The 25410-nt window shown below is 36.9% G+C and overlaps 1 protein-coding gene across 3 annotated transcripts in view; it reads left to right on the top strand.

Annotated features, from left to right (window-relative positions):
* NEDD4 (NEDD4 E3 ubiquitin protein ligase) overlaps positions 1 to 25410 on the top strand; it is a 149500-nt gene that overhangs the window by 41553 nt on the left and 82537 nt on the right. The window contains exon 5 of one of the 3 annotated variants that reach the window (XM_027123088.1): positions 4405 to 4458. The exons of 1 other annotated variant lie outside the window; for it this stretch is intronic. In XM_027123088.1, coding sequence (XP_026978889.1) covers positions 4405 to 4458 — 54 coding nt within the window. Of the gene's footprint in view, positions 1 to 4404; positions 4459 to 16058; positions 17619 to 25410 lie in introns of those variants that run through there. One more of the 3 variants, XM_027123090.1, reaches the window with a different exon arrangement.

Here is a 25410-nt window from a genome sequence, read left to right as displayed (position 1 = left end):
GTCTGTCAAACAGAGTGAAGTCAGAAAGAGAAAAACAAATACTGTATGCTAACACATATATATGGAATCTAAAAAAAGAAAAAAATGGTTCTGAAGAACCTAGGGGCAGGACAGGAATAAAGATGCAGATGTAGAGAATGGACTTGAGGACATGGGGAGGGGGAGGGTAAGCTGGGACGAAGTGAGAGAGTGGCATGGACATATATACACTACCAAATGTTAAATAGATAGCTAGTGGGAAGCAGCCACATAGGACAGGGAGATCAGCTCGGTGCTTTGTGACCACCTAGAGGGGTGGGATAGGGAGGGTGGGAGGGAGACGCAGAGGGAGGGGATATAGGGATACATGTGTACGTATAGCTGACTCACTTTGTTATAAAGCAGAAACTAACACACCATTGTAAAGCAATTATACTCCAATAAAGATGTTTAAAAAAAAAAAAACAGCTGATGGTTGCATTATTGTTGAACCTCTACCTGAAATCAGACACAAAGAGAAACTCTTTAATAATGTGTGTGTGTCTGTGTGTGCATGTTTTTACTAGAGGTTTAGGTGCTATAGGAATATTCTCTCATTTGGGCCATTGACCTCTTTGCTTCAACATTCTGTTCTTTTAATAGTTTTCAGTTTCTTCAGAAGCCTGCTTTCATCCCCACTTCATCTCCCTACTAGGGAGGTATGGAAATTGCTTGCCTGCTGGTGGCCCTTGTATGTGCATATGATCTTTGCTGTGATGCTTTAATACCTTTTACAAACTCCTTTGCTATTATGAAAACAGGATCTCAGGAGGGAGAGGGTTAATATTTGTGTTCAGGCTGCCATTTTGAATTAGAATTCTCACCACATGTTTTAAATTGTATTCTTGCACTTAGGATGTGCCTTTGATATAACCCCCCTCAAAAAAGTAACCAAGTCTTTTATGGTGTTTTTATAATTCAGTAGAGAGCTATTACATATTATTAACTTCATAAATGGAAGAATGTAGTCAGTTTTTTTAATAACTGGAAACGGAGGAGGGGGAGTGACGGGAGGTAAGACTTCAGGGCGGAGTTGACGTTTGAGCTGAGGCTTGAACAAGGGGTAGATTTTGGACGTGTCGAGCTGAGAAGGTGTTGCACGTGGAGAGACCTTAGCATGTACAGAAGTACAGATTAGAAAGCGCAGTAAGCAGTGATTAGACTGTTTCTAGTGTGATTAGAGCATAGGGTGTATGTGTATTTGTGTTGGCAGGCGACAGTTACAGGACACAAGGCTGGAGAGGCAAATTGGACTCAGATCAGGAAGCATCATTCCATGCTCAGGCATTTGAATATTATTCTTTAGGCCACTGGGAACAGCTTTTGAGAAGGGCAGTAAAGACGGCCTAAGCTGTCTTTTAGGTAGGTCACTCCAGTTGTAATAGAAAAGATAGATTTAAAAGGTAAGATAGTTGAGTTAGAGCATCCTGTTAGGAAGCTATTAATTATAGTCTGAACCAGGATGGCAGAGGCCTATTCAAGTCACATATATCTATTTTCTTAGCAATATTCATTGAACATCTACATTGTCTGCCAGGTATTTTGTTAGACATTGAGACTTTTTATTTTTTCCCTCAAAATATTTTTCATGTTCTTGTCTCCCTCCCTAGTCTCACTGGGACCATCACAGGCAAAGCTCTCATCACTTCATACCTGAGTTACTAGAGCCACAGTCTCTGTGGACTCCAGGGTCTCTCTCTAGTCCAATTTATTTTATGTATCACTGACAAAATAATATTTACATATGATCTACATCGTATCAGTTTTTCATTTAAAAGCTTAATTTTCTTCCATACCAATCAAGTCTTAATTCCTTTTCTGGATATCAGTGCCCTCAGTCTGGCTCTACACTGACTAACCAAATTTTTCTTACCACTTTCTAACACAAAAATGTTCTTATCAGTTGATCTCCTTACAGCATGCTCATTCTGCCCCCATGCCTTTCCTCCTGCTATCTCCTTGCTGTGAATATTATCTATATTTTCTTATTCAAATTCTTCCCATCTTTCAAGTCTTAGCTCAAGCGTCATCTCCTCCCCAAAATTTCCTCTGTATCCTCCTAGAAGAGATTATTGTCTTAACACTGTTTCTTCTATCCCCGTGGCATATATAGCCCTTAATTGGGGCTTCTGCCCCATGGTTACAATATGACTGTAGGGGTGCCAGCTGTCCTAACCAAGTTCCACACAGGAAAAAGAAGTACAAAGGGCAAAAGCGACATCTCTCCCAGCTGAGTCAGCCCCATTTAAAGAGCTCTCCCAGGAACTTCCCTGGTGGCGCAGTGGTTAAGAATCTGCCTGCCAGTGCAGGGGACACGGGTTTGAGCCGTGATCCGGGAAGATCCCACATGCCGCACAACAGCGAAGCCTGTGCACCACAATGTCTGAGCCTGTGCTCTAGAGCCCGCGAGCCACAACTACTGAGACCATGTGCCACAACTACTGAAGCCCACGCACCTAGAGCCCATGCTCTGCAACAAGAGAAGTCACCGCAATGAGAAGCCCGTGCACCGCAACAAAGAGTAGCCCCTGCTCGCTGCAACTAGAGAAAGCCTGTGTGCTGCAATAAAGCCATAAAGCAGGCAATAATAAATAAACAAACAAACATTTTTTTAAAAAAGAAAAGCATACTCAGTCTTTAAATAAAGAAAGAAATAAAGAGCTCTTCCAGAAGTCCCACCCAGTGACCACTGGTAGGTTGGCCTTTTTGGTCGCCCCCGGGTGCAAGGGAACTTACTTTCTTTTTTTTTTTTTTGCGGTGCGCGGGCCTCTCACTGTTGTGGCCTCTCCCGTTGCGGAGCACAGGCTCCGGACGCGCAGGCTCAGTGGCCATGGCTCACAGGCCCAGCCACTCAGCGGCATGTGGGATCCTCCCGGACCGGGGCACTAACCCATGTCCCCTGCATCGGCAGGCGGACTCTCAACCACTGCGCCACCAGGGAAGCCCAAGGGAACTTTTTTTAGAGAGTCTTATTGAGAGTCTCAGTGTTGAACAAGTCCAGAGGGCGCTGTTCATATAGAAAACAATACATAAAATAGAATGGAGTGTTCCATATTTTGATCTCGGTGATGGTGACACAGTAAACATGTATGAAAAGTCATCAAGCTGTATATTTAAGGTTAGTAAACTTTATACTTTACTGAATTTATGTTATACTTCAATTAAAAAAAATTAATGCCCCTATCCCCAAGAGTTGTGCAGTGTGGTGACCCTGGGCACTTGTTGCAGGTAAAATTAGGATTATGTTCTCAGAAGAACATAAGGGAGAGTGGACATTGGGTTAGGTATCTCTATATCTTTGTCACACATATAGGACTTTTTTCCGAAGGCTGTCGATACTTTTGACATGTAAACCAAAGTTTTAAAATATCTCAGTGTTTAATGTAATATATTTATCATAGAGAAAATATCAACTTAAATGTGAGAATGTTTCATACATCATCTTAACCTCTGGTATAACAAATTATTAAAGATTTTCTTTGTGTTTGATATTTAGTAGATATTACCTTGATATTGAAACATTTCAGCAAAGATAAAAGCATTAGCTTTGAAAAATAAATTACTGCATGTTAATTTTACTCGTGCTATAAGATATAAACAGTAAGTGAAAACTCAGTGTATACTTTTTGATTGCTTATGTACTTTACATAGTATAAACAAGATTGGTTTTATCAAGTCAGTACTAAAAGGATTCAGAACACTAGTCTCCATAAAATCAGCATCCACTTTGGGTATTTCTAACCTGATAAATAAAAAGTGAGTACATAAAATTGATAATAAGTTAAAATCTAATCTGTATTTTTAAGTGCTTGTAAATATGTAATTTTTTGAAATTTTATCTCACTTTCAGGAATTTCTTGGAGGTCTAGTGGTTAGGACTCCAGGCTCTCACTGTGGAGGGTGTGGGTTCTATCCCTGGTCGGGGAACTAAAATCCCATAAACTGTGTGGCCAAAAAAAAAAAAGAAATTTTATCTTACTTTCTTTTATTCTATTTTAGAAAAAATGGAAAAATAAGCAACCAAATCCACTTTGTCATTATGGAAAAATTACTAGAAAATGGGTGACTGGTCTGAGCTTTGTATATATTAAGTATCTTGTATAATTTAAAATATATTTTAAGTAACAGGAATTAGGAAATGGTAACATTTTCAGACATTTATTTCTCAGTGTTTGTGGGTTGATGTTCACTTTTTTTTAATTAAAAGTATAGTTGATTTACAATGTTGTGTTAGTTTTTGGTATACAGCAAAGTACACACACACACACACACACACACACACACATAATTTTTCAGATTCTTTTCCATTATAGGTTATTACAAGATATTGAATATAGTTCCGATGTTCACTTGTTTTTAAAGAAAGGTTGTTTTTTTCTTACTTAGGTTCACCCCCAGCAGCACCGGCTTCTTTTTGAAGTGTTTGATGAAAATCGATTGGTGAGTTCTATTGTACGAGTGTAAAATGTGAAGCAAGGGTATATTTCAGTAGAGCAGCAAGGAAAAGTGGGCTGGGGATCTGTGAGGTGAGGGATGCTTTTGGGATGGTTATGGAGACTCTGGGCAAAATGGTGGACAGATAGAATTTTTTTTTCCCTCTTTCCTGGTGCTACTCTCTACCCTTCTATTCTCCCAGGCACCTCGTGGGATTGTCAGTTCTCAGCAGATTCACGGTCTTCCTCAAGGCCTGACATGGCAGGAGATGCAGGATAGTCAGCCTCTTTGTCTGGCCTTCCCTCACACTCATCCTTGTACCCTGGTCGGTAGTCCCAGGCTCAGGAGCCTTCCCCTCCTCACTCCAGTGGATTTCTTGGGGTTACCTGTATCCAGTTATGACATCCCATCCTCTCCCTTATCCCCACTATTCTACAAAGGAAAGCTATCCTCTCTACACCGATGAAGTAAAGTCCTCTGAAGGATTGCCAGTCCTTAGAGGGACAAAAAGCAAATATAACCTGATTTTATTTTTATAAAAGGATAGTTCTGATTCCTGATTTCCTAAAGACTGTCTTGAAATCCTATCCTTTTCCTAATTTGTCTCTTTGGAACTTTATTTCAAACCTTCTTTTTAGCATCTTACGTTTACATTTTACACTGGTAAGATTTGAATATGAAGGTGTAAGAACAGTGTTATATATTCAAAGCTTATCAGTTACCAAACAGAAGCACCAAAAAAGAAATTAAACAGTTTTATTCATTTTGTAGCTAACATGGAAACTGGATTTCTTAAAGAATCTATTTTTAGTGTTGGACTATACAACACTTTGTTTTTTTCTGTCAAGAAGTGATAACTATACTAGTAACTGAAGATATTGCAGCTGAAATCATTAGTTAGTATCATAACAGGCAAAGGTACTTTTTTGCAGCCAAGGGAGACTTCAGCACTAACTGGCAATGTAATTTTGTAAGGCTGAATGACAGATGTTGATGATTTGCTTATCAGATTTGGTTAGTCACAGAGCTTTTTGTTTTCTGTTTGTATTTTTGCCTTTTTTTTTCTTTTAATAGAATAGGGTATGTCTTCTGTTTTTTTCCCTCTGTTTCTACAGATCTGTTTTCCTTCTAGATAGGACCAGGTGAAATTTAGTATTGGTATTTTTTAAATCATGAAATAGACATACAAAAAATATGTTTAATATAAATCTTTATTTTAAATAATAAGATGAATATCTGTACACTTCTTACTCAACTTAAGAACTAGAATATTACCAAAATCTTCAAAACCCCTCATACTCCTCCCCAATAGCATCTCCTTTTCTTCCCCTGCAAGTAGTAGCCACTGTCCTGAATATTGTGTTTATCTTTCTTATTTAAAAATTTTTATCATGTATGTATGTATCCCTAAAAGCATAGTAGTTTCCTTTTTCATATTTTTGATTTTATTAGAGTAGTAGCACTCTGAATACTTTCCTCTGTGACATGCTCTTTGCTTAATGTTATATTTGTAAGGTCGATCTGTAATAAGACATTTTACAGATGCATAGTTTTCCCTTCATCTGCAAATGCTGTAATGCCATAATTTATGTATTTATCCTCCTTAATAGATATTAGTGTGGTTTCCAGGTTTTTGCTATAACCAATTGATAAACATTCTTGCTATGTTTCCTGATATACGTGTATGAGTGTATCTCTAAGGTTCATATTTTGGGGTTGAATTGCTGGGTCATGTGTTATTTTTCCTGTTGTTAGTGACACTGATATGAATTTCTTCCTGATTCTTGGGTACATAACTGGTGAACTATTTTATTTGAGTTATTTGCATATTGTCCACAAGGAGGACATGTTTATGCTTTCCACCCTGCTTATAGTTATCTGGTCTTTTTTGCTGATAATCTTATTATGGTACGACTCTTCATTGCCAAAACTGGTATCTGTCATGCTCTGATTGGTGCATTAACACTCCTTGACCATTTGCCACGTGTAGAGTACTATACAGGGTGTCACGATAGGTCGAAAGAAAAAAAGCATTGCTTCTGATATTAACAATGGAATATTTCTAAAAAAAAAAAATAATAATGCATGTAACAGGATATTATAGATCCCCATACCAAGGAGTCAGAAGTCCTTATAGTCTGGCTTGTGATTTGGTACATTAGCTTGTAACCCTAGACAGATTATTTAATCCTTCTGAAAATATTTTCTCATGTTTAAAAATTGGAATAACAGTATTTGCCTTACCTATCTGATAAATATATTATGAAAATAAAATGAGATAGTAGTTATCAAAGCACTCAGAAAATTTTTCATCATTAATACAGAGTGTTATTTAACGTTCATGGAATCATGCGTTTGTGGCTCTCTGATATCACATTTTGTGTGTTAACTACAGTATGCCATTTCAGACATCTGCTGTGTTAGATACTCTGCTATGCATTAGAAATGTAGTTTTTCTTAAAAAGCTCACTTTACTAGCAAAAGGGAACAAGAAATAATTAGAACAGGGTGGTGCTCATCATTCTAATGCTCTGATTTGTTGTTAGTCCTAGCAGGTAATTGAAGTGTACAGATCACCTGAGACGTCATAGATACTATAGCCATTGAAGGAATAACAGGCTTGATTGTGTGGCAGTAAATTGGCCTATGCACTGTAAATGTCATTTTATCATTCTCCTGTAGCATTCACAACTAAATTAGAAGTGCATCCTTTTCCTAGCAGATTCTCTTTGGAAATGTACAGCGAAGAGCACAGGTGCACTTTTAAGGAAAAAGAATTTCTAGTCATCTGGAAAATATTTGCAATATAAGTGATATTTTTTCAGCCAGTTTTAAGAAGCTGGGGATTAAAACAGTCATAGTTTGGTTATGGTTGTGGTGATGTTGATGGTGATGGGACATTTGAGAGTGATGTGCCTTTAAATGAATTCTACCCACCAGTGCAAAAGTTAGTGCTTCTGTGTCACTACCTAAGAGCTATCTCTGCACGCATACAGCCTCTGAAGCTTTAGGAGACGCCTATATTCCATATTCCAGGCAGAGATGCTGTGCTTCTCAAGTTCAGTGGTTGTATTAGTCAGGGTTTTCCAGAGAAACAGAACCCATAGGACACACACACACACACACACACACACACACACACACACACAGAATGAGACAGTGAGAGATAATGAGGTGGGAGGGATTGATTTACTTTAAGGAATTGCTTTACATGATAGTGGAGTCTGGCAAGTCTGAAATCTGTGAGGTGGTGCTGGCAGGTTGCAGATTCAGGTAAGAGTTAATGCATCTGAAATCTGCAGTGTTGGGCAGCAAGCTGGAAACTAAGGCAGGTTTCTGTGTTATAGTCTTGAGGCAGCATTGCTGCTTCCAGAAACCTGTCTTTGCTCTTAAGGCCTTTAACTGATTGAATGAGAGCCACCACTTTATGGAGGGCATTCTGCTTTACTCAAAATCTACAGATTTAAATACTAATCACATATAAAAAATAGCTTCGTAGCAACATCTAGTTCAGTGTTTGACCCATCAGCTGGGCAAAATATCTTAGCCAAGTCAACACATGCAATTAACCATCACAGTGGATATTAGCCTTCAAAGTTCTAGTCAACAATTAGTATTATCCAGAGCCTGTCCATAGCATGTAGGTAATCACATTATTTTCTGTGAAGATAATCAATAACCAAATATCTCAGAATGTGAGGCCCTGAGCTTCAGTCTAATCTTAGGATATTATATGTTTCATTCTAAAATGTGAAATTCTATAGGATTTACATAGACTCCTTCCAGGTGAGGTCTGCCACTACTCTCCAGCTCTTCTCCCCTTGAAGTTAGGGTTGATGCTACTCTCTTGGCATCTGTTTGGCTGAAGGGCTACATTCTACCCCAGGTTCTCCAGGTTGTACACATAACTGCTCTAATACTGGTGCAGATCCTCTGCAGTCCCAGACCAGAGCCAGTAATGCAAACTGTTCAGATTTCTGAGAATTTAAACTCAGACTAGAGTGCTAGGAAGTGCAATTGAGTTTCTTACTTTTCCTTGGCTGAAACCCTCTTTGCAAATGTTTCAAGCAACCTTCCTTCCTGTCCAGCTGGAGTACTTTTTGATATTTCTTTAGAAATAGTAGCTGGATCCATCAAACCTCCTCCCTGGTGTTATTTAGTGCTTGCATTGTGCCCAGCATTAGCTCAAGAGGATCAGAAGAAATGTTTAGTTGCGGTCCTCACACTCTGGAAGCTTACAATCTAGTTAGGGGACATGAAACTGATGCTTATAGTGAAGCTTACCAAAGAGAAAACATTTATCTGGTTCATTTTATATTTAAAACCAAAGGAGGAGAGGAAAGACACAGAAGCAAGAAGAACTACAATCCTGAAGCCTGTGGAACAAAAACCACATTCACAGAAAGATAGACAAGATGAAACGGCAGAGGGCTATATACCAGAAGAAGAAACAAGATAAAACCCCAGAAAAACAACTAAATGAAGTGGAGATAGGCAACCGTCCAGAAAAAGAATTCAGAATAATGATAGTGAAGATGATCCAGGACCTCGGAAAGAGAATGGAGGTGAAGATTGAGAAAATGCAAGAAATGTTTAACAAAGACCTAGAAGAATTAAAGAAAAAACAAACAGAGATGAACAATACAATAACTGAAATGAAAAATACACTAGAAGGAATCAATAGCAGAATAACTGAGGCAGAAGAACGGATAAGTGACCTGGAAGTCAGAATGGTGGAATTCACTGCTGCAAAACAGAATAAAGAAAAAAGAATGAAAAGAAATGAAGACAGCCTAAGAGACCTCTGGGACAACATTAAATGCAACAAGATTCGCATTATAGGGGTCCCAGAAGGAGAAGAGAGAGAGAAAGAACCAGAGAAAATATTTGCAGAGATTATAGTCGAAAACTTCCCTAACATGGGAAAGGAAATAGCCACCTAAGTCCAGGAAGCACAGCGAGTCCCATACAGCATAAACCCAAGGAGAAACACACCGAGACACATAGTAATCAAATTGGCAAAAATTAAAGACAAAGAAAAATTACTGAAAGCAGCAAGGGAAAAATGACAAATAACATACAAGGGAACTCCCATAGGGTTAACAGCTGATTTCTCAGCAGAAACTCTACAAGCCAGAACGGAGTGGCATGATATACTTAAAGTGATGAAAGGGAAGAACCTACAACCAAGATTACTCTACCCAGCAAGGATCTCATTCAGATTCGATGGAGAAATCAAAAGCTTTACAGACAAGCAAAAGCTAAGAGAATTCAGCACCACAAAACCAGCTCTACAACAAATGCTAAAGGAACTTCTCAAAGTGGGAAACACAAGAGAAGAAAAGAACCTACAAAAACAAACCCAAAACAATTAAGAAAATAGTCATAGGAACATACCTATTGATAATTACCTTAAACATGAATGGATTAAATGCTCCAACCAAAAGACATAGGCTTACTGAATGGATACAAAAACAAGACCCGTCTATATGCTGTCTACAAGAGACCCACTTCAGACCTAGGGACACATACAGATTGAGAGTGACGGGATGGAAAAAGATATTCCATGCAAATGGAAATCAAAAGAAAGCTGGAGGAGCAATACTCATCTCAGATAAGATAGACTTGAAAATAAAGAATGTTACAAGAAACAAGGAAGGACAGTACATAATGATCAAGAGATCAATCCAAGAAGAAGATATAACAATTATAAATATATATGCACCCAACACAGGAGCACCTCAATACATAAGGCAACTGCTAACAGCTGTAAAAGAGGAAATCAACAGTAACACAATAATAGTGGGGGACTTTAACACCTCCCTTACACCAATGGACAGATCATCCAAAATGAAAATAAATAAGGAAACAGAAGCTTTAAATGACACAATAGACCAGATAGATTTCATTGATATTTATAGGACATTCCATCCAAAAACAGCAGATTACACTTTCTTCTCAAGTGCGCATGGAACATTCTCCAGGGTAGATCACATTTTGGGTCACAAATAAAGCCTCAAAAATTTAAGAAAATTGATATCATATCAAGCATCTTTTCTGACCACAACACTAGGAGATTAGAAATGAATTGCAGGTGAAAAAAAGTAAAAAACACAAACACATGGGGCCTAAACACTACTTTACTAAGTAACCAAGAGATCACTGAAGAAATCAAAGAGGAAATCAAAAAATACCTAGAGACAAATGACAATGAAAACACAACAATCCAAAACCTATGGGATGCAGCAAAAGCAGTTCTAAAAGGGAAGTTTATAGCTGTACAAGCCTACCTCAAGGAACAAGAAAAATCTCAAATAAACAATCTAACCTTACACCTAAAGGAACTAGAGAAAGAAGAACAAACAAAACCCAAAGTTAGCAGAAGGAAAGAAATCATAAAGATTAGAGCACAAAAAAATGAAATAGAAACAAAGAAAACAATAGCAAAGATCAATAAAACTAAAAGCTGGTTCTTTGAGAAGATAAACAAAATTGATAAACCATTAGCAAGACTCATCAAAAAAAGAGGGAGAGGACTCAAATCAATAAAATTAGAAGTGAAAAAGAAGTTACAACAGACACTGCAGAAATACAAAACATCCTAAGAGACTATTACCAGCAATTCTATGCCAATAAAATGGACAACCTGGAAGAAATGGACAAATTCTCAAAAAGGTATAACCGTCCAAGACTGAACCAAGAAGAAATAGAAAATATGAACAGATCAATCACAAGTTACAAAATTGAAACCATGACTAAAAATCTTCCAACAAACAAAAGTCCAGGACCAGATGGCTTCACAGGTAAATTCTATCAAACATTTAGAGAAGAGCTAACACCCATCCTTCTCAAACTCTTCCAAAATATTGTGGAGGAAGGAACACTCCCAAACTCATTCTATGAGGTCACCAACACCCTGATACCAAAACGAGACAAAGATACTACAAAAAAAGAAAATTACAGACCAATATCACTGATGAATATAGATACAAAAATGCTCAACAAAATACTAGCAAACAGAATCCAAGAACACATTAAAAGGATCATATACCATGATCAAGTGGAATTTATCCCAGGGATGCAAGGATTCTTCAATATACACAAATCAATCAATGTGATATACCATATTAACAAATTGAAGAATTAAAACCATATGATCATCTCAATAGATGCAGAAAAAACTTTTGACAAAATTCAACACCGATTTATGGTAAAAACTCTCCAGAAAGTGGGCATAGAGGGAATCTACCTCAACATAATAAAGGCCATATACAACAAACCCACAGCAAACATCATTCTCAATGGTGAAAACCTGAAAGCATTTCCTCTAAGATCAGGAACAAGACAAGGATGTCCACTCTCTCTGCTATTATTCAACATAGTTTTGAAAGTCCTAACCACAGCAATCAGAGAAGAAAAAGAAATAAAAGGAAACAAATTGGGAAAGAAGAAGTAAAACTGTCACTGTTTGCAGATGACACGATACTATACATAGAGAATCCTAAAGATGTCACCAGAAAACTACTAGAGCTAATCAATGAATTTGGTAAAGTAGCAGGATACAAAATAAATGCACAGAAATCTCTTGCATTCCTATACACTAATGATGAAAAATCTGAAAGAGAAATTAAGGAAACACTCCTATTTACCATTGCAACAAAAAGAATGAAATACCTAGGAATGAACCTTCCTAGGGAGACAAAATACCTGTATGCAGAAAACTATAAGACTCTGATGAAAGAAATTAAAGATGATACCAACAAATGGAGAGATATACCATGTTCTTGGATTGGAAGAATCAATATTGTGAAAATGACTCTACTACCCAAAGCAATCTACAGATTCAATGCAATCCCTATCAAATTACCAATGACATTTCTTATTGAACTAGAACAAAAAATCTTAAAATTTGTATGGAGACACAAAAGACCCCGAATAACCAAAGCAGTCTTGAGGGAAAAAAACCAAGCTGGAGGAATGAGACTCCCTGACTTCAGACTATACTACAGAGTTACAGTAATCAAGACAATATGGTACTGGCACAAAACCGGAAATAGATCAATGAAACAAGATAGAAAGCCCAGAGGTAAACCCACGCACCTATGTTCAACTAGTCTATGACAGAGGAGGCAAGGATATACAATGGAGAAAAGACAGTCTCTTCAACAAGTGGTGCTGGGAAAACTGGACAGCTACATGTAAAAGAATGAAATTAGAACACTCCCTAACACCATACATAAAATTAAACTCAAAATGGATTAGAGACCTAAATGTAAGACTGGACACCATAAAACTCTTAGAGGAAAACAGGCAGAACACTCTCTGACATAAATCACAGCAAGATCTTTTTTGATCCACCTCCTAGAGTAATGGAAAGAAAAAGAAAAATTAACAAATGGGACCTAATGAAACCTCAAAGCTTTTGCACAGCAAAGGAAACCATAAACAAGACAAAAAGACAACCCTTAGAATGGGAGAAAATATTTGCAAATGAATCAACGGACAGAGGATTAATCTCCAAAATATATAAACAGCTCATGCAACTCAATATTAAAAAAACAAGCAACCCAATCCCAAGATGGGCAGAAGACATAAATAGACATTTCTCCAAAGAAGACATACAGATGGCCAAGAAGCACATGAACAGCTGCTCAACATCACTAGTCATTAGAGAAATGCAAATCAAAACTTCAATGAGGTATCACCTCACACCAGTTAGAATGGGCATCATCAGAAAATTTACAAACAACAAATGCTGGAGGGGGTGTGGAGAAAAGGGAACCCTCTTGCACTGTTGGTGGGAATTAAACTGATACAGTCACTATGGAGAACAGTATGGAGGTTCCTTAAAAAATTAAAAATAGAATTACCATATGATCCAGCAATCCCTTTACTGGGCATATACCCAGAGAAAACCACAATTCAAAAAGACACATGCACCCCAATGTTCATTGCAGCACTATTTACAATAGCCAGGTCATGGAAGCAACCTAAATGCCCATATACAGATGAATGGATAAAGAAGATATGGTACATATATACAATGGAATATGACTCAGCCTTAAAAGGGAACAAAACTGGGTCTTTTGTAGAGACGTGGATGGATCTCGAGACTGTCATACAGAGTGAAGTAAGGCAGAAAGAGAAAAACAAATATCGTATATTAACGCATATATGTGGAACCTATAAAAAGGGTACAGATGAACTGGTTTGCAGGGCAGAAATTGAGACACAGATGTAGAGGACAAACGTATGGATATCAAGGGGGGAAAGCGGTGGGGGGGGGTGTGGGTGTGATGAATTGGGCGATTGGGATTGACATGTATACACTGATGTGTATAAAATTGATGACTAATAAGAACCTGCTGTATAAAAAAATAAATAAAATTAAAAATTAAAAAAAAACAACCAAAGGATATTTGCTTATTAACTGGAAGTTTTAGGCCACAGACATGAGCAGTTTAATCTCATTGATCAGCTTATTAGAAGTGATCCATTTTTTGAGTCATTAGATTCCTAACTTAATTAAAGAAGGAAAGCTGCTAAAGTTATTTGAAGGTATAGTGAAAAGATTAGGACTCTTGCTTCTTAAAGAAACAAGATTATAAGGGAATATGTACTAAAGTCTATAAAATCATAGTGTAGATTATACAAAACCAAAATAGCATAATAATTTTATTACTAAGTTTATAATTGTACCCATTCTAAAACAGTACTATCTCATTCTAGTCAGAAATAGAACTTAGTAAATTCCATATTTCTATTTTGTCCTCTTAATTGATTAAAAACACTGTTTAGAAAATTGTGATTGAGAACAGATCTATCTTAAGTTTTCTTTTTTAAACAAACTGCAAGTAGATGTTTTACATATTTGCTTTTACTTAGAAAAAAACACTTAGAAAAATACAACTTGGGTGTAGTACCATGTGGTGTAAACAACTGAACTATTTTACTTTTTACTTTCCTATGAATGAGCCAGTATATATTTATTACTGGAGTTCCAGCTGTAAATTTCAGGTAAGGGGTTTAAATATACCCTAGAGTATTATTTAAAAATAAATTTGTTTCTTTCAAATAGAATACCAACCTTGGTCTATGACATTTAGGGGAGAAATTAAAATATTAAACTTCTGTTACCTAGTAAACTGAAAATAAAGTAAAAGTTAAATAAATACACAGCAGAAAAATACATATACAAAATCACAACATCTAAAAGGACAAACAGTCTCCTGTTCTCTCCTGCAGGAGCTTTATCAGCAGTGGGTAAGTAATTCCACCTCTAGGGCAGTCCTAGTACTCAAAAATGTAAACAAGTATGTACTTTGTTTATATCAAGAAATATGCAGCATGGTTTATACTTCTTCACAGATATTGAACAACTAAATGAATTGTTTCAGTGCACCAGTAGGGGACAGCAAAGAGCCCTTAGAGTTTTTCAGAACAGAATTGGCATTGAGATATGTTTATTTGATGTGTTAAACCCTTTTTAGACTTCTTTACCTACCACAACACTCTCTAAAGTGAATGAATTGCAGAGACAGTGGAATAAAATATCTTGTGTGCTCAAACTATATCGGGGGATAGTTTTTCTGTCTAATCTGCATATATTTTTAATGGAATGTTTGCTTAGGCTATTTCTTGGCAGAGTTTTAATAGTCGGAATATAAATGGCATCATTTAAAGACTGTACTGCTTGGCTGGAAAAGCCTTAAAATTACAGGAGAAAATGCTTGGTGACAGCTTCTCTCAAACTTTTTTTTCCTCAGACATATGCTCAAGTTTTGCAGTAGTATTGCTAGGCTAATTTTGTATTTCGATCCTTCAGCTTTCACTATTTATAAGTACGTAGTGTTTTGGAAGCTAAAATATTTATCTATTTGATTTAATGCTAAAGTTTTAATTCACCTCAAAGTTTTGGTATTTCCAAATTTATACATGTTTGAATTTACTCATTTTAAAAATATTAACAGTCTATATTCCTTTCTATGTTTACTAAATTGACTAAATTGACTAGATTTCTATGTTTACTAAATTCACTGTTTGGAAATTCAATCCTTGATTTGATACTCAATTACATGGAGTTTCATTCCTACCAACTTCCTGTAATACTATCCCTATGGGTAAAAATATTAGTGGTCAAACTCTGCTGGAGAAAGCATAGGCACCGTGATTCACATAGTTAAATGTTCATTTAGTAGAGCTGGAGTGAAAAAATACTGTTTCAACTTGAAATGCTAGAAGATTGTTGTTCTTGTGTTACTCATTCATGCAAATTGGAGAAGGTATAATTGAAACAAGGTTGGCAGTGTTTGAGGCAGTGTGCTGCAGCTGAGCTCAGCTTAAAGGTCGCTGGAAATCAAGTGCTTTGTAAGTGAAGGCATTTTGACTACAGACGATTCAAGACATTTTGTAAACGTCAGTCTCGGGAATGGGCCGTCTTTTTCTTTCTGTGATATCTGGTCTCTAAGGTTTTACTTAGGATAAAGACTACGACTTCTGAGCTCTTTTAGGCACCACAAATGATTTTTTCTTTCGATGCAGTGCAGCTGCTTCTAGCCTGTCTACCGACAGAGATCTTTGTTATGACTTTCAGCCCTTAACATGTTTGGAAATGAGAACAAATGGCACAAAGCTTACGATTGCACTTTGCAGCCAGAAGAAGCAATACTTATCCTGTGTCAGAAACCTCTGGAGATGATTCGGATAGCAGTGTTCACATGTGCTTCACGAGACCAACACGGACTTCAACGTCTAACGTGGTTCAAATGAAGCTGACTCCCAGACAGACTACACTACCTCCGTTAATAAAGGAAAACGTTAAGTCTCGGGAAGGATCATCTGTTCCTTCACCTGAAAATGTTAATAAAAAGAGCAGCTGTCTGCAGATTTCACTACAGCCAACAAGGTACAGTGGATGTCTTCAGTCTGGCAATGTCTTAGCTGATGGCGATGATGCTTCATTTACTTGTGTCTTGAAGGATGGCAGTGCTGTGGTTGATAATGAACTGAATGCTGTGGATGATGGTAACCTCTTGAGCAGTCCTGCCATTTGCAGTGGTAGCCTTAGTCACTTCTCAGCCAGTGAGAATGGGTCTTATAGCAGCAACGGTAGTGATTATGGGTCATGCACAAGTATCACCAGTGGAGGTTCATACACCAACAGTATCATCAGTGATAGCAGTGGTTATACTTTTCCACCAACTGATGATACCTTTTTTGGTGGAAATTCATCTTCTGACAGCATCTCCAATAGAAGTTTGCCAAACAGGAATACTACTCCATGTGAAATTTTTTCGAGAAGTAGAAGTACAGTTCCCTTTGTCCAGCATGACCTGGATCGTGGACTAGAGATTATGAAATTGCCTGTGAGCAGGAACTTGAAAATTCCACTAAAACGTTGTTCATCCTTAGTCATTTTTCCTAGGAGTCCTTCAGATACCCCACCAACTTCTCTAACAAGTACAGGTACTCCTCCAAGCAAAGGATCCTATCAGACCTCACACCAGTTTATTATTTCTCCTAGTGAAATTGCCCACAATGAAGATGGCAGTAGTGCTAAGGGATTTCTTTCAACAGCTGTCAATGGACTTCGGTTATCTAAAACAATCTGTACTCCCAGAGAAGTAAGAGACATACGACCTCTTCACAGCTCATTACAAAAGAAAATTGTTATTGCAAATAATAGTCCAAATCAGACTGTCTGTGAAAAGTCATCTGAAGGATATTCTTGCGTTTCAGTGCATTTCACCCAACAAAAAGCAACTGCATTAGATTGTGAAACAGCAAATGGTGATTGTAGACCAGAGATGTCAGAAATTAAGCTTAATTCTGATTCAGAGTATATTAAGCTTATGCACAGGACATCTGCATGTTTACCATCTTCCCAAAATGTAGATTATCAAATAAATATCAATGGACAGTTGGAAAGACCACACTTACAGATAAACAAAAACCATGCTCTTTTACAAAGAAGTATTTCATTGGGAGGAACTTTTCCAAATGTTTCCTGTTTATCCAGCCTTAAGCACAGTTGTTCTAAGGGGGGACCATCTCAATTACTCATAAAGTTTGCATCTAGGAATGAAGGTAAAGTTGATAATTTAACAAGAGACAGCAACAGAGATTTCACAAATGAACTATCTAATTCTTTACAGCATTCTTGTAAGGTAAGTCTCCTTTGGTCTTGGTAAATGTTGTTTTATACTAGAATGGCTCTATGAAATATTTGGTTAAAATTTATTATAACTTGGCAGCTTTATATATTTTCTTGGTCCTTAGCTAGCAAGCACTGTGTAGTCATGAACTTCATATTTGTAAATCTGAAAAAATGCCCAGTAGTTTTTCACTCTATTTGTTATTTTATCAATGTAGAAAATATGTATTTAAAAAAACTTTCCAAAGTGATTTAAGCCATAAAACATTTCTGTCACATAAAAACAAGCTAAAATAATAATTTATTTGATAACATTTTGCCTTCATATGTTTTCCCTCAAGTGGCATGGTATTTTAATGTCTAACTCCGTATTTTATTCCTACTTTCAAAAATGCTCATTTTGTATTCTCCCCTCCTTAAGCATTGTGAAAAAAAGTAAAATATAGAAAGCCACTCAAAGTATTAAACAGTAAAAAGTCTACATAAAAATGTGAAAATCTTCTTATAAGTGAACATAGAGAAAATGTTTCTTTAAAATACATATATTTATTTGATCATCGATAAAAACTGTTATGCTGAATGTTTAAAGCAGAGGAAAAATAAATGTTATCTGCATTTGTATATACCCTTAACCACAGGAATTTTGTTTCCACGCTATTTTTCTTTAGCTACCAGTTAAGTGTGCCTTCTAAAATGTAACTCACTCAACAATATTGAATTCTAAATTTTGTATTTTTAAATTTGGTTTCAATTGCTAGGTATTTTCCATAATTCTCTAATTACCCAATTAATTTGTTATTTTGGTAATTTTGCTTTATTATATTAGTAATTTAACTCTAGTGAATCTTAACCAAAACAGTTTTTTAATGTAATTTGGCCTTTCCAAAGTATTTTAAGTGTTTTGAACTTAAATAGATTTTTTTAATTTCTGTATTTGGAAGATCTTGCCAGATTTCTGCAAATGAAAAAAATGTTTCTGACTAAACCAATTTTAGATGACAGTACATAATAGTTTGGGGGAAAAAAACTTATCTGTTTATCTGTGTTTGTATAACAAAATCAATATTAAAGATTCTTTTAACACTTCTGGGCAAATAAAATATTAAGTAATTGCTAGTTTGTTTTCTCTCTTTTGAAGTCTGATAAATATAATTCTTGTTATCCAATGCCCAGATGTTAATATAAGCAGCTACTTTACTGAGGATGAATAAAGATCACATTTCAAATTCTGATGTATGTTTTAGAATTATTAATTCCATTTACAAAACTTTTAAAACACCAGCTGTTAGGAGATTATAATCCATTCAGTTGTCTTGTCTTCTAAAAAAAAGCAATTAAGTGATACTATGAAGAAATACATTAATAGTTTGCTAATTGTACGACATGTACCTTGTAAATTTATTTTACATTTAATGAAATAATTAACCTGAAAGGAAAAATTAACCTAGAAATATTTCTAGAAATATCCTTTAAATAGTTGATTTTGTGGTAATATTATAGTTTGTTGTTGTTGATGCTTTTGAAAAAATGGTATTTTTAATGTTTTTTTAAAAAGTGTGACTGCCTTTTGCGTGGCTAAAAGATACACTTTTATTGGCTTTATTTAAAATTAGGTAAGCTAACTTAAATATTTTCTTGTGACAGCCAAATGCCTAGCTTTCTGCAGATTCTATTTTTTTTGATAGATTATTGGATTATAAAATAGTTCGGAAGTGTGTCATTTGCTGGAGAGCTTTAAATTGTTCCTCCTTTTAATGTTTATTAAACAGCTGTTTATACAAGAATTGTAAACAATATAGGACCATTACATTTAACACATACTGGATCTAAATTGATCTAATTGTTTACTGGTAAATCAAGGGCTTGTTTTAAGAGGAAAAATAGTAATGTTGTTTTTTCTAAACATAGCAGTGACAACAATAATGGGATTTTAGAAATAATCCTGTGTTTATCAATAATTATATATTAATCTAATTATAGTGGTATATTGTAACTCATTTATAAATAAACAGCTCCCAAAATATTTCCCATGACTCCAGTTAGTCTGGGTTAGTATTCTGATATGCTGAGTCTGGATTCACATTTAACAAGTTGATATTAGAGTAGCATTTAGTAATGTCAGCTATCTGTACCCAGCAGCCATGAAATTAAATCACTGCTTTGGTCAGGGACCCTGGTTTCTAAAGCACTGAGAGGTCTACAGATTCTTTTCTTCTGTGTTTAGCTACCAGTCTCTGGGAGGATAGTATCCAGTTTCTAGCTCTCTATAATCAACAGCTCATTACTGGCTAATTTTTTAAATTTAGTGAGAACTTTTACCTGTATCTGCGACTGGGGTTCCGTGTGTTGTTTACAACTGGGGATGAAGATGAGACTTTATATTCCACATAATAATGTTGATTTCACTTATTGCCATCAAAGAGCATAACAATAACTGGCATATATTTATTATATATATTTTTTGAGAGACAATATTACTTTTGTAAAGGCTTTATAATGACTTTTGATCTGAAAGTAGATATTTGATATTTTAACATTGTGTGTATTGTCAGCTCGATCAAGAGATAGGTTAAGGAGCTAAGATGGTTTTTATACAGTTACAGAAATTACCATTCAGATTTCTAAAATCTGTGCAATAGTTAGTTTACTCTATTATTATTTTATTTTTCCCTATCTATTGTTTTTTTTAAATTTCATGTATTGTTAGGATGCTCAGAAATTTCATTGCCCTATTATTTAAAATACCTTAGCATTTGCCTAAGCTTGTATATGTCTTCCATACTTCATGTATATGCATGCTTTTATCAGAAATTTTGACTTTACATTTTTCTTTTTATTATCAACGTTTTTGTTTATTTTCTGTTATTTAATCCTAGGTAGGTAAATTGCTTAAGCCTAGTGTAGAAGAACTTCAAAAAACTATGTTTCAATTCTTTCAAAGCCTTTAAAACTAATCTCAAGAATTTAGATTTCAATAATATATTTAGCTGTTCTTCCCAAAACAACTGTTTTAAATATTTACTATTTTTAGTGTTCCATTATTTTCTTAGTCCTTATTTTATTAACTTTAGCAGAATATTTAGAGATATTTGGTTAAATTTATTTTGAACACTTAATCTTTCCTATAAAAATCAATATAGTTTATAAGTATTAACCCTAAAACTGTAATGCAACAATGTTAATGACCAGTTTTAGAAACCTGGTGAGAGGTGTGTGCATGTATATGTACATTTCTTAGAACTGAAGAACTAAAATATTAATTTCAGGGTGGTTCCGGGAGGTGAATTGTTTGCTTCAGAAATACTTTGTATTTCTCTGTAGACGTATCTTTAATTCATACATCTGGCACATGTTTGAGTGCCTACTGTTTGCCAGTCACTGACTCAAGTTCTGGGAATAAAAGATACTGAAGCACAGTTTCTACTTGGGGGAACTCCCATCCTAGTTAGAGACACACTGGTAGATAAAAAAAATTCCAGTCTAAAGTGTGATGTACTAAAATAGAGCTGTATATGAGAAAGTGAGAAAGGTGCAGTGTGACTCTAGCACAGGGAGTCCAGGGATGTGGGAGGAGATGATATGCTGGCAGTGGGTGGGAGTCCCATTGCATGGAGCACCTCATGCTGAAAGAAAGCAGTGTGTCTCCTGCTAACAGATAATAGTTAGGCAATGGAAGTCGTTATTTGAGAGTGTGACATGCTCACTTTTATGTTTTTAGATGATACTTTCTTATGACACCATGGATTATAAGTGAATTCAAGTTTTCTTAACTTGGATGGCCAGGTGAATAGTGACATCATGAACTAAGATAGGGAATTCAGGAGAAGGGGCCAGATTGGGAGCGCAAAGAAAAAAACCATGCGTCATTAAGTTTCTGTACCGAGAAGCTGCCCTGGTAGTACTGCTGTCAAGTAAGGTAGTTGGAGATACAGGCTCAGGACTCAGGAGAGAAGTGAGAGCTGGAAATGTAGCTTGGGAGTCATGAGTCTAGTCAAAGACTTAGGTAAGGATGAACTGAAACAAGCATGGAAGTGAGATGGGAGGAGTGATAAATCAGAATTCTGGGGACTACCAACTTTGGAGAAACAGTGGAAGAGGAGATAAAAAGGAGTCCAAGAAAGAGCCACCGGAGGAGCAGAGAGGCCAGGAGAGCTTGGAGGCCTGAAAGCCAAGGGAAGGGAAAGTTCAAGGTGAGCAGCATACAGTGCCATGGAATTTAGGTGTCCATTGAGTGTAAGAGGTCCTTGATGACTTTAGTAAAAGTAGGCTCAGGAGCATAGTGTAAAAGCCTGGCTGAAGAAAGAATGAAACAGGTGAGGAAGCAAAAACAGCAGGCATAGCTTGTTTGCTCAATGTCATAAAAATAGTCATGAGTTAGTGTAGGCAAGGTATATATTTAATGGCTGTTATATAGAATACATGGTATTATGTGGTTATAATTGCGTAAGACAAACTGTCCACAAGGATAGTGCAGCCTGTTCTCTAGGAGGAGAAAAGGTCTGTAGCTCTCTGTTCTTTCACCTTAGAAGTAAAGAATAAGTGAGCATCGGCAGTGAAAACTGAAATGGAGACTGAACAATATGAAATGAAGGGAACAAACAATTAGGAGTGAAAGCGTGAAACCACCTCTGCGTAGTCACAACTCTTGGTGAGCAGCATTATCCTAACGTTCTTCTCCCCCTCCCTACCACCCAAAATAAGACAAACCAAAAATAGAGCTTCCAGGTAGAAAACAGGTCAGGGTTTAAGGCCTCTTCCTAGAAACGGCTTGGAGAAGAGGCACCTCTGTCTTGCTGTCACCGGCTTCTTCCAGCATAGGGAGCCCACCGTGTGCTACCTGTGGTGAGGCCTGGCCCTTCTAGATCCACTCTCCCTTTATGTTGTGGGTGACAGGGAACAGGATGAACTAGGAGAAGCTAGGACCGGAGGCTGTATGGGCAGAAGGGGCTTGGCAGAGTCCCTGGGTGTGGCCAGCCAACGTGTTGAGGTCAGGAGGGTGGTTAGCAGGAGTGAATGAGTGCTGAGAAGGGCATCCGATGATCTTGCCAACAAATACACAAAATACCTGAAGTCTTGCTCAAGTGTGTGGTTCGGTATTCTTTGTTGGCCAAGTGGGAGACTGGAAGACTATGGTCAGGTGAAGACCAACATTTAGAGATAGCCTGTAAACAAGAGGTGAGCCGATGTGCCCTGGTTTAGTGAGATATCTGGGGGGAGACTCTCAACATAGCAGCAGTTGTCGGAAAGCAATTTTACCTTCGCTGAGATTTCACAAAACTTTTTCAATATAACTAGAGCAGATCTGAGAACTTGGAAGGGCAAGCAGCTAGCATGTTTATATACCTGGTAGGCCAATTCAGGGATGGGTCATAACAAAGAAGACCTTGACGAAGAGATCCCATGATGTTTCTAGTCAGGGTTCTAGGATATCTTGGCAGAGGGCTGTGGTGATCATGCCTTCTCTTGACTTAGATGTATTACATCTAAGATAAAAACCATAACACTGTGAAACATTTTGTGATGTACCTTAATAGACGAAATATTACCAAGCAAGAAGTTTACATCAAGGATATTGGTGGTACAATGGACAATGTCTTTATGTTCATCAAGTACGGAAACATTCTTAATGTTTACATTAAAACATTCTTAATTTTTATCTTTCATCCCTCTTACAAAAGCTGAGTATAACATTTTATGTTATAGCTAAAATAATATTATCTAGGACTACTTCCTTTTTTTAATGAAATAGCTCTTTTTATTTATTTATTTTGGCTGTGTTGGGTCTTTGTTGCTGCGTGCGGGCTTTCTCTAGTTATGGCGAGCTGGGGCTACTCTTCGTTGCGGTGCACGGGCCTCTCATTGCGGTGGCTTCTCTTGTTGCGGAGCATGGGCTCTAGGTGCGTGGGCTTCAGTAGTTGCAGCACACGGGCTCAGTAGTTGCAGCACATGGGCCCTAGAGCACACGGGCTTCAGTAGTTGCAGCACACGGGCTCTAGGGCACGTGGGCTTCAGTAGTTGTGGTGCACAGGCCCAGTAGTTGTGGCTTGCGGGCTCTAGGTGCGCAAGCTTCAGTAGTTGTGGTGCACGGGCTTAGTTGCTCCATGACATGTGGGATCTTCCTGGACCAGGGATTGAACCCATGTCCCCTGCATTGGCAAGCGAATTCTTAACCACTGCGCCGCCAGGGAAGTTCCTAGGACTACTTCCTTTTTTTTGCTCTTTCAAATATTTGTTGGTAAGCTGCCTTCTAATGCTTTAAGGATTGCAACTGGACAATGGCTTATTAAGTTGTCATTTGGACTACTGATTTTCAAATTTTCATGTGTGTGTACATCTCCTAGAGATCTTGTTAAAAGGCAGATTTTGGTTCAGTAGGTCTGGAGTGGGGCCTCAGGGTTCCGTATTTCTGCCGTGCTCCCAGGTCATACCAATGCTGCTAATTCCTCAAACGCACTTTGAGAAGCAAGGCTTAAGACAATTTTTTTAAATGAGAACAGTAATACAGTTCATAGTTGAAGTATCCAGTGAGTCCCTCTTCCACTTTTACATAAAGAAGAACCATAGGTATGCTGTGGCCAGGGCTAAAATAATTTGCAAGGAGTTTTAAATCCTCTTGGACATTTAGACTAGTTATTGATTGAGACCGTGTGATGCAGAAGAGATTGTTTGGACCAACAAACATTCAAGAGCAAGATTGTCTGCCTGTCTCACAAAAGAACTTTAGTATGACTCTTGCAGAATTGTGACCATTAAATCTTCTAGGATTACATTTTAGTTTCATTTAAGAAGTTAAAAATATTGGTCTATAAGGCATGCAGTTCTGCTTAAAGAAATCTCTTGAATTCATTATGGCTGTAATTCTGGTTTGTGTTGTTTTTGAAATTGTTGCCTACATTAACTTTTTCCCCTCTCAGCATGAGATTTGAAAAATATGCAATGGAAATGTATTTTTCTTAACTATTCTGGCTTACTCAAGCAATAGCTTCTATCTTCCTCTTTGTGAACACTTTCAATCTTTCCAATATACTTTCCTCTAGCAGTGCCAGTTTAGGGTACTATTGAGAATGTTTGAATCTTACATTGGCTTATGTAATGAAATGAAACACCGTCTATAATTAATGCTTACTTATGAGCTATCCTCTTGATAGATCTATAGGGAGAAAGTTTAAAAATCCTTTATGTGTAACTTTGTAATGCTACTTAAAAGTATATATCCATTCTCAAGCATAAATCACTATATGAAAATCTTAGGAACTGTTCTTCCGTTGGAGCAGTTGAAGACATTTTATCGGTAGCTGGGTTTTTGTGGTCTTCATGGCTGCTTGTGGCTTAGCCTAACTTCAGGGACCCTAATAACACATTAAACATTTCAGGTAAGCAATGAGAAAAAGGAAGCATAGCAAGAAAAAAGTTAAAGATAGGGAGATAGATAGGCAGGCAGGCAGGCAGGCAAATGTATTGATAAATTTTCCAGAATTGATTGAATTCTAGAGAAGGGATTAGGCAAATGGGTAATCTTTTTTGGGCTCTAATTTACTAGAATGAAATTCCCTAAATCAGGGACTTTTTTGTCTTACTCACCGCTATATCCTCAGTACCTAGAACAGTGCTTAGCTCAAAATAGATACTCAGTAAGTATTTATTAAATTAATGACTGAAGCCAAGGGGACCCTTTGGAATGGGGTAGAGACAACTAGAATCTAGATGAGGGTGACCACACAGCCTTGCACAGATAACCAAACTAGGATATTTGAGGGATGACTGTAATGATGAGTGGAAGCTGCTTTTTTTTTTTTTTTTCCCAG

This window comes from Aethalodelphis obliquidens, unplaced genomic scaffold (genome assembly GCF_003676395.1).
Source record: "Aethalodelphis obliquidens isolate GAN/ISIS:26980383/991018 unplaced genomic scaffold, ASM367639v1 scaffold26, whole genome shotgun sequence".
NCBI classification, from domain to species: Eukaryota; Metazoa; Chordata; class Mammalia; order Artiodactyla; family Delphinidae; genus Aethalodelphis; species Aethalodelphis obliquidens.
Note: the sequence above shows the minus strand (reverse complement) of the source record. Positions and strands in the feature narration are given on the sequence as shown.